Source organism: Plectropomus leopardus, chromosome 7 (assembly GCF_026936395.1).
Source record: "Plectropomus leopardus strain MGB_pleo_1.0 chromosome 7, ASM2693639v1, whole genome shotgun sequence".
NCBI classification, from domain to species: Eukaryota; Metazoa; Chordata; class Actinopteri; order Perciformes; family Serranidae; genus Plectropomus; species Plectropomus leopardus.
The window spans coordinates 5,465,886-5,476,827 of record NC_142182.1 but is presented as its reverse complement, the minus strand read 5'-3'; the positions used below and the strand labels follow the sequence as shown (position 1 = coordinate 5,476,827).

Here is a 10,942-nt window from a genome sequence, read left to right as displayed (position 1 = left end):
AACCCAGCTGGACCAGCTTCAGATGGTTAAGCTGGTTAATGAGTTTGCTTGACCAGCTTAGGGTATATTTTTCTGCAAAACTTTTTAATGGTTTAGCCTGTTATACCAGTTCCAGTAACACTGAAACCAAATCACTGTCTCTTGAGTATGGAGAAATAACAGTGTCATTAGGAGGAAGTATGAAAAGCAGAGGGCATAAACCAGTTAAGTCTACTGTCAGGGGATATGCATAAAGATAAATGTGCATAGCTTAATAAGATGGTCACACCAGCATGTTGGGCTGGTGGCCCAACCAGCTAAACCATCAAAGACCAACAAGAACTGGGTCAGGACCATCTAACATCATCTCTAACCAGCTAAAACAACTTAAACCAGCTACCAGCATACCTTTTTAGTTTTTTTCTTTTTTTTTTCTTTTTTTTGCAGGGTAAACACTTGTAAAAGGCACGTGAAAGCAGCACAAAAAATGTCCCGCCAAGCCTTAAGGGGGTTAATGTCTCTTGTGTTTTCTTGTATGTGTCGGGGGGCACATCAGTCTATAACTTAAGGTACCATTTTCACTTTTTATCGTGGCTGTAAAATGCAGACGGTCCCTGCCGCTGACGTGAACTGGACGCATAAATAAAGTTTGTTGAGCTGATCTCGTGCGGTAAGAGCCGTGCCACAAAGCTGCACGTATTGCACGTAAACACTTGCGAAAGTAATAATTCTCCCTGACAAGCTGACAGCGGTGCACGGCCGGCTGCAGCGGCTGGAAACATATGAAATAGGTCTGTGTGTCAGCGCAGCTCCGTCCGTGTATTTCCGGGTGGCGCGAGCCTGCTCCGGTACGTCCCAGCTAGCATCAGTCGGTTCAGCCTCCGCTCTCCGTCCAGCCACAACAACAGACACCGGAGGCCGGGACACACACAAAAACAGCCAGTTACTGACCGAGACACACAAAATTGATGTCTGATAGCTGAAAGCCAAAGCGGGGGGCAGCAGGGCGGGCAGCGGGCAGGAGTTATGGCGGCGTCGCTTCTCTCCGAGACCGACATCAGGCACCGGTCCATGGCGGAGGAGGATCCGAACGGGAATGAGCACGGGGCGGCTGCACACAGCGCGGCGCCTCGCTGGGGACCGCAGCACGCCGGGGCCCGACAGCTAGCAAGGCTCTACTCTCCCGGTGAGTACGTGTTTGTTGTCGTTTGTGTTTTCGTTGTTGTCACTTGCTTTGGCTGTACCGGCTGCTGAGGAGGAGGCAGAGGCCTCAGAGCCACAGTGCGACACCAGAGGGGCGCAGGGATGATGATAACATGATGATGATGGTGACACTGGATAAAAGATGACCGTTAATGTCATTAATTCAGCTTTATTATGGCTGCACTTTAAAACAGGCCACAATGTGTGAGGTAACCTGCTGTGAAGTGTTGCATTGAACAGTGTGAAGGCCTACAGTTTACAGCTACAACCACATTTGTACTCTCCAGGTTGCTAGAAGCACTTCCCTTTTTTTTTGTTGCATTTTTACAATAAGAAGAAAGGTTTCCCAAATCTGAAATTGTGTTTTAAACAACCTTTAGCCTCACTGGGATCATCTAGACCAGATTTGACAAGTCCAAGTATCGTAGTTTTTGATCTGGACCTGGCTCAATGTGGTCTGCATGTGAAAAGCACAGTGAAATTTCCCTTTTTTTTTTTTTTTTTTTTGGATTTTCACAAACAGAATAAAGGTTTCCCAAATCTGAAACTGTGTTTTAAACAACCTTTAGCCTCACTGGGATCATCTAGACCAGATTTCACAAATCCAAGCATAGTGTTTTTTGATCTGGACCTGGTTCAATGTGGTCTACATGTAAAAAAAAAACCAAAAAAAAAAACATGCAGTGAAAACCTTAATTATTGCATTTTAACAAATACAATAAAAGTTCCACAAATCTGAAACTATGTTTTCATCAAGCTTTAGCCTCTCTGGGATTATCTAATCCAGATTTGACAAATCAAAGCATGGTGGTTTTGGATCTGGACCTGGTTCGTTGTGGTCTACATGTTGAAAACTATTTTTTTGCATTCTCACAAGTAGAATAAAAGTTTCACAAATCTGAAACAGTGTGTTTATCAACCTTAAGCCTCTCTGGGATAATCTAGTCAAGATCTGACCTGTATAAATTTAGTGATTTTTGATGGGGACCTGGTCCAATGTGGTCTACATGTTAAAAACGTAGTGAAATTTTCACAAACAGAAAAAAGTTGCTTTAAATCTTTAACTGTGTTTCAAATAATATTTAGCCTGTCTGTGGGATTATCTAGTCCAGATTTACCCTGTCTAAGTGTAGTGATTTTTAAAAGGGACATGGTACAATGTGGTCTACACATAAAAAATGCAGTGAAATCTATCTTTTTTGCATTCTCACAAGTAGAATAAAGGTTTCACAAATCTGAAACAGTTTTTTTTTTTATCTTTTCCCTCTCTGGGTGAATCTAGACCCAGAATCTTGTAGTCTTTGTGGTGTGTTCAGGTGCAGCTTTTTGGCTGAGATGCAAGCGATGTCATTTCCAGTTTTTTTTTTGTTTGTTTTTTTTTTGTGTAGGAGTGATGGTAAAACCTGCATATATGTTCTAATAAACAACGCTATTGAGTTGCATCATAGAAAATGTAGGATCCTGTGTTTTTGGAGCTTTATCGATTAATTGGTCTATCACAACTTGCAAGTTCCCAGATTGTATGGAAATAATTTATGCACATGCTACTTTGACATTTGGAAAACAGATTGGGTCTTAAAGGCCAACCCCAGTCAAGTGCACATATGTTTAAAATGCCCCTAGCATTTGCAAATACCTCAGGTAAAGGTCCTTACTCCCACAGGATTCATGGGCAAGTTTTTTTAGATGCTATTGAAGTTGTTGCCTTCAGCTCAGAGACGTTTAGTCCGGGGACGAAATCAATGTGTGTGACACATTCTACGGCATTAATCCTCAAATCCAGTCCTTGGGGTCCAGAGTGTTGCCGGTTTTCTTTTTTCCCTGCTAGTTTATATTCACCTGGCGTCCCAGTCTAAATAAGTCTCTGATTAGACGTCTAGAATGAAAAAACTGCCTGGCAGAATAAAAACTAAGCAGCAGTCTGGACCCTGGAGAGGACATTTCAGGAGCACTGGTGCACAGGCTACAAATACACAAAATGACAGCGATTGTTATTGGTGGCAGAATTGCCTGACTCCATCACAACAAAGTGTTGCCTCGTGTGACCCTGAGGTCTTATCTGGTAGCGTGCATTGTGGTCGTGCGAAGTAAATGTAGTTTCTGGGAGAATGTTTTCTCATCAGACTGATGTGCCTTTAGGATTTCGTGGGGGTTTTTTTTGATCGTCTTGGTCTATAAACCTGGTTTTACAGCAGCTGTTCTGAAAAATTGATACGTATTTTGCAATGTTTTTAGGCTTTTATTTTTCTCAATGAAATTGCAGTGATTGAAAATTGCAAAAAAAAAAAGTTCTGTTCTAAGTTTGTGATTTATATAACACTAACATTACCACAATGCATTTTTATTCGGACTCACTTTGGGGTTTTTAGCATGTGCAACAGCCTCTGTCATGGTGATTTGTCTTGACTGTTGTCGAAGTGTTTCGGCCATTGTAAAGACGTGTTTTGTGGTAAAAACGTGTTTGTCGATTGTTGGATTTGGTTTGTGTTCCACCACAACGCTGCATGCCATTCAAAAAAAGTTAACCCCTGCGTTTATGCTGAACATCAGGGGAGTGCCTTGCACTTTATGTAGCAGTATTTTTTTTATTGGTGAACGTAAAACCTTTGTGCAGCATATGTCTGCATCCTCACAACTAGAAACAAAGAAGTGAGTTTGGCGCCATTGTACCAGGGAGTGCTATGATTGGTGAAACTCATGGGGAACTACAGTAACTGGTCAAATCTGTAAATGGCTGTATGCAACTCAGTTATGTCAGCTGAATCAGATTTGGCTGTTAAATAAGAGTATTTGATTATTTGTTCTTCTCTTGCCATACAGAGTTTGAATGAGGTTTGGCGAGATTTTCGGGGTGACAGCGACTTTCATGTAAGATAATAAACAAGCCTAGTTAGCCCTCCAAGCCAATATGTGCAAACTAAGCTTAAGACATATCAGAAATGTGCAGTATTTTTTTTTTTTAGGAATATTTTTTGGCTTTTATGCCTTTGTTGTATAGGACTGATGAAGAGTGAAAGGGGAAGAGAAAGGCAATGACATTCACCAAAGAGCTACAGGTTCAATTCCAACCTGCGGCCATTGTGTTAAGGACAGAGCCTTTGCACAGGGGGCGCCTGCTCTCTCAGGTGAGCTACTGGGTCTGCGGCTGCCTGTAGCGGAGAGCAGAGCAGTGTGAAAGCGAGGTGCGCTCACTCTGCAATATAATCTGAAATCTGGGGACCAAAATGTCTCCAGAAATACACTTTCTGATTAAAAAAAAAAAAAAAAACTGCACCAATTGAAGGATTGTCAGTTGACTGAGTGGTCTCCGACTGTAATATGAGTCTTCTACTTTCGGGAGGTAGCCCCAAATTTGCGTAAAAGTAGCAGTAATTGCATAAAATTGCAAGGATGTGCATAATTCATAGGGATTGATTGAATATGAGTCCCACCATTCCCTGCTCTCTTTTGTGTTTGGTTTTAACACTATCTTTTAGTCTTAATCATTTGACCTTCACAAATCAGACTTTTTTAGCTTCTTGATAAGGAAAAATATTAATAAGGCAGATGAGTTTCATTTTCTTAAACATTCCTTCCTTCATAAACCTGCTCACTGTTTTCTGTATTTTAACTTTATGGCCCGAATTTATATTCCCGGGCAGGTCACTCTCTGCAGTCGCTCAACATCACAGCTCAACTCTGATATTTATTTGCTGCCATTTAGTTTCGATCAAATGTGGACTCAGAATAATGAGCGAGAAAGCAAAATCTAACCAGCGAGATAAATTGAGCCATTTTATCGCTGCAGATGCATTGATTTTAGTGCGATGATGGAAGGCAAGCTGCGCCTCAGACCTTAGCAAATAAAACCTGCCTTACCAGTTGTGCATCAAGCTGGACTGTGCCACATTTTGCCTGACCATCTGCCCTGCTTCTCACTTCACTGAGCATTTTAATTGCCTCTAGCCGGACCATGTTGGCCACTTGTTAACACTTCCTAAAATAGGAATGATGATCGGAGAAAAGAAGGGTTTGGACTGTTGGAGCCACAGCATTGTGAAGTTCATGTGAGGGCACAACATGTGTCACCAGGTTGGCACTTGAATCCAAAGCCCTTACAGCACTTTGAAGAGCGTTCATGTTCACACACCACCGACCCCGGCAACGCCTCCCTCGACTCACTCAGCTGAAAGCGATCTTCTGACCCGACTGGTGACTTCTGTAAACTTTATTATCATTGAACATCTGTCAGCGTGCAGACCGCCGCAGAACAAACTGTTCACTTCAGTGGAAGCTGGTGAGACAGGTAGTCCTATTTTTAGACACTGAGTGAAGGAGTCACCTTTGCCATTAATGGAATTGGATCTACTTTGTTATTCAGTGTCATTACATTAGAGCGATAACCATCTCCACTCTGGCATTAGGGCTTTTCTACTGCCAGGCAACGCAGACATTACACATTCATGTAGACTGACAAGCTCACATACGTGCTGTCACACACACACGCACACACACACACACACAAAATGTATTATTTAGCTTATCTGAAGCTGGATATGAGCTGATGACAGGGAGTGAGAGAGATGTTGCACCAGGACCAACAGGTTTTTGTGTTTGTTTTAAAGTGTGTTTTTATTTATTCATAGATCACAGCAGCGACTAATCAGCATTAGTAATAACTGAGATCATCAGAGATGTAAACATTTTAACAACTGACGATTTAAACACCGGCTCATTGATTTGGCAGCAATTTACAATCAACTTCTCTGGTGTCGTCCAAGATGGCTTATCTACTGTTGAAGCCTGCAAATCAGCTTTAGCAAAATTTGGACAATATGTCAGTGAGCAAAGTGCGATAATAGTGTGCTCGTGTTCGATTTTGATAACTGAGTGACCCATTCAACTTTTATTGATAGTGAGGGATATAAACAGCTGAGAAAACCACTAAAAAACACACAAAACTACATAAAATAGAGAGATGTAGTAGCCTTACAGGTAATCGATTGTAGCATGTTATAGGCATGTGCTGATGTAAGAATTTTATAGCACAATCACCTTTGCCAAAAAGAGCAAAATGCCATATAAAATCTGTAAATATATGTCTGGAAATTAAACAAAAAATAGTAGACCAGGGTTTCCCACACATTTATTTATTTCTGGCAGCCAGTCACGATTAAAATATCTACTGCCATGTGTTGATTCAATATTTTTGGAGCTGGAACGTTCATTAGGAGCACTATGATAATAAAGGATAGTGTTCGGATATTGATTGCACTAGGTGTACAGAGCGCACTCCAGGCACAGATGAAGCAGTAGAACCTAAGGCACAGTGAAAGTCAAACTTAACCATTCATTGTGCGGGGCTAGAAGTTTGTTCTCAGTTGCTGCAGCAGCTGCTCTTTTCATTGAGCGATCTGATCAGCTTTGGCCAGACCGAGAGATTAATTATCCACCACAACTCACACTAACTCCTCAAACTGCAGCTAAGGAAAAACTCCTTACAACTTATTCCTGCGTTGCATTCATGGACCCTGCAAAATGTCGGAATTTAGATTTTGTGAGAGACATGTAATTATTTTTTTTAAGTCAAATTGCATGGTAAATTGCATGGTTAACATTTGGGTTGGCCAGTATGAAATATTCAAAATGGTTTAAAATTAAGCCTAACATAAGACTGTACTGAGCAGCTGCTCCTGAGTGGAACATAATGAAACTGTCTGAACAACAAATGAGCGTCCAAGAATCTCAAAAAGCTCTCTGTGCAAACTGAATGCATTCATTGTGCACTTCTGTAACATCACGTACAAAAACAAGATACTTATCAGCTGTGTGCTGAAGATCAGACTGGAGATGTAAACACAGCCTACCTGCTATCTTCCTACATTTGTACTTATGAACAATATTGTGATATTTACTGAAAAGACAGATAATATAGCCAACAGTAAGCAGGTTTTTACTCGTTATGGTCATTTACGAGAAACGTTCAGCACCTTGTTGATCTCCCTCCACCCAGCTGCCACCTTGTGATGGTTTCTGCAGTGAAATAAGGAGGTAGCGTAAAAATGATTCCTCATTTTCTCATTTTAGTAGCGAGTAAGCGACAGAAATAATTAGAAACGGTGTTTACGTCAAAAGTGCCGTTGGAAATGGCACAGTGTCGCACTCACAGCCAGTAAGGACATTTCTATTGTCTGCTTCAAATCTAAATTGTTGGCATATTGGTGCAATTTTTGGTTTTTTTTGGCAGACTAGCTCTGCCATATCCTGTCTCGTCAATTTTTCTTTATGTTGCTTTGCTCGGCTCACGGCCTGTCAGACACACAAGTTTAGTTTGTTAATAAACAAACATAATATATTAATCATGTGTTCAGTTTGCTTATTGCTAATGCAATACAAGTTGGATTTAGTGTTGCGATGCATCAGTACCGGTTGCTGATGTTGGCTACCTTTTCATTCGCCAAAATTTGTGTCGTGATGACAAAAGCCTCTTCGGCTGGTTTGCATAATATTGGACTGGAGTGGCAAAAACGGAAATCAACCCAACCCTCGTAAACATGTCAGACGAGAAGGATGCTGTTGAGAACCTGGGTCATGTTTGCTCGCCGGCCTGTTGTTGTTGAGTGTAGCGCTGATTGAGGGTTAAGAGGATCACACATGCATTTGGGGTCCCGACACTTTATCCTCTCTCACTTAGTGGCCGCAGAGCTTAGGTAGACTGACTGTGGGTAAAAATAGCCCAGACAAGGCTGCGTTATGAGCAGCATTCTGACGCAACACACACTTTGCTGCTCAACTCCAAACTGTAATAATATTCAGCAGTGACGTTCACGCCCGATCGTTTCGGTGAAGCTTTAGTGGAGATGTTTTGATAACGCTGCTTTCAAAACTTAAAGAACAGGTTGACTCTTGAGGCTGATCCTCACAAACAGCGTTTTCTGAAACTTTTCAATTACTTTTTTTTTCCTGCTGGTTTTTTTTCACTCAGAGTTGGTGCACCTAACAAACCACCCTCCTGAAAGCAGTTATTCAAATCACACATATCTCCTTCTTTTGACTGTCAACGAGTGAACTGTACCTAAGGCGATAGAGCATGAGTAAATATAAGAGAAATCACCTGAGCCCGGTCTGTTGAACAATGAATAACCATCAGTAAAACCTCACAAAGAAGATAAGCAATAAAAATATCATGAAAACATGTTGCTCAAGCCTTCTTAAAGGGTTAGTTCACCCAAATCACACACCCACAAATAATAATTTCCCCTCTTAACCTTTGTGGTGACCATGCAGATAGTTTTAGTTTTAAGTGGCGAGGTCCTCAGATATCTCCAAGTTAATCTTCTGAAGGTTTTCTCCCTGCAAACAGTTTTTACCGGCACTAATTCGCCCTAAGAAAAGATAGGGTGTAAATCACCTGTACGTCAAGCGTTGACATCCTGTCTTTACTACTGTTTGACAAGTGTTGAGGGTGTGTTTAGTGACTCATGATCCCTGAGGAGAAATATAATTTCACTGACAATGAATTTCAATAGAAGACACTTTGGTAAAAGAATCCAGCTGATACCAGTTTAGACTTTAAACATAAAAGCTGGTTGTGTTGATGTTGACGGTGATGGTGGTTGAGTCCCCAGCATTTCCTGTCATCACTTTGTTTTTGAGCAAGACACTGAAATTCAAATTGTTCCTAATGGTTAGGTCAGTGGTATACTGGTGGGTGATAGTATGTTGAATACACTCAAGGTATCGTGGCTTGTTAAAAGTGTGAAATATAAAATAACTATATTGTGAACATCAGATCTAAGCTACTGGCATTTGAGACTCCTTGCTCTCCTCCTGCTCTCCTCTCACAGACAAACACACAAAGCAGGGCTTTTTTTGCAGAGCTCCAGACTGTGACTATTTTAACTGAAGACTGACTTTTTAATTTAATAAACAGCCTATTAATATATATTTGTATGTGTAATGTATGCAAATAGGGTTCTTACCCCTGCTTTTATCTATTAATATAATGCAAAGTACAATCCAGTCTTAGTTAATATTTTCCACACATATCCTCTGGATAGGGAAGTTATACATTTTACATTTTCAGCAGCAGAAACATCAGTTTGGATTTAACAGAAAAAAAGCTACAACTGAGGAGCTGTTCTTAGCAGCAGTAGCCACCATGCAAACTACAGAAACAGCATCAGCCAAAACGTCAAGGATAGATAATATACCTCAGGAATGAACCACATCAGAGAATTTTCTTAGAAAAAATAAATGTATCTCTATTTTCATTGCAATTTAACAAACCACTATTCACGACCAAATGCATCATACCTTGAGGGATTTTGCACAAATACTGAATCAGTCGGATCTCCAGTGTACTGCAGTAACAAAAACGGGAAAACAATCCCTCAAAAAAGTAGTATTTTAAGTAAATATCACGGTAAAACTGTAATGATTAGTGACTGAGGCAGCCAAGCAATACCTGACTGGTTAGTTAACCAAATGTTTCATGTCTGCAGAGCTTTGCAGTGGCTAGAAATGTTGTTCACAGAGAGAGACAATGTGAGGAAAAGTAGGCGTCGTGTCATTCTTCTCATTGTCGTCCCCCATAATGGACAAACCACGTCAGTAAAATACACCCCCTCACACACTACGACCGCACACAGTAATTCAATGGAGCAGTGTAATACTGATTCTGCTGACTTGGCTAAAGTGCATTCGCACTCTGGTCGTACGCACACCGAGGTCACAAGAACACACAGACACACACTCACAGAGGTCAAAGCCAAGTACAGCCCATGTGACACACATGCTCAAATGGTTTCTGACCCCCGACCTTTGTGACCCGGGGGTCTGCAGCTCAGGGAATCTGGTCATGTGTGTGTGTGTGTGTATGTGTCAACTGTCACATGTGAGAAGTGAGTGTTATCACAGCAGCACGCCTTCAACAGACAAATTCAGGTCAGTCAGATTTTAAGGGTCGAGACCCGTCAGTCCTCTGCAGTACGGAGAGTATGTGACGGAAAAAAAATATTTCTGCAAATCAAATCGGCTCTTTATTTCCCCATCACTGGACACTGATGGTTTCCTCCACAAAATGTTGTGCATAAAGTTATACATGATGTTACGTCATACTGGTGGATACTTGATGCGTGGTGGTACTGCCCAGGAACTACTTCAGTAGCTGTATTGTATCGGCTGAAATTATCAAAGAATTTAATGGCAAATGGATGTTGGTAAAAAATGTCACACATTCAATATCCTAATGTTCATGTGCATGTTTCTAGGATTTGATGTTTTTAGGAATTTAGGATATTTCTTGGATGTAAGCACGTCTCAGATTTTAGGAAGTTTCTCTGATTTCAGGATATTTCTTGGATTTTAGGACTTTTCTCAGAACTTAGGACATTTCTAGGATTTTAGGATATTTCTACAAATTTAAGTCATTTCTAGGATATCAGGAAAGCTGTTGGATTTTAGGCAGTATCTGAGATTTTAAGGCGTTTCTAAGATTTTATGACATTTCTTGGATTTAAAGACTTTTTTGTATATTAAGACATTTCTCGACATGTGTTGGATTTTGGGATGTTTCAAAGGTTTTAGGACATTGCTATGATTTCAGGACATCTCTAGGATTTAAAGACATTAGGGGCTTAGCTAGGACCTCTGTCAGGGCATGCCAGGGATCCACCACTGGCACTTTTTATAAACAAGCTCTATTTGACATGTTTTATTCACTCTGGCACCATATACTAAAAGAAAAAAAATAATTCCCAGTGTGAATCGCTTATAAAAA

The 10,942-nt window shown here is 40.9% G+C and overlaps 1 protein-coding gene across 1 annotated transcript in view; it reads left to right on the top strand.

The window, feature by feature from the left end:
* The first annotated feature begins 570 nt into the window (after window positions 1-570).
* The window catches only part of peds1a (plasmanylethanolamine desaturase 1a), a 49,580-nt gene continuing 39,208 nt past the window's right edge, over window positions 571-10,942 (top strand). Inside the window, exon 1 of the mRNA XM_042495989.2 lies at window positions 571-1,165. Within this exon, the coding sequence (XP_042351923.1) occupies window positions 1,006-1,165 (160 nt within the window). The 5' untranslated portion in view covers window positions 571-1,005. The remainder of the gene's footprint in view (window positions 1,166-10,942) is intronic.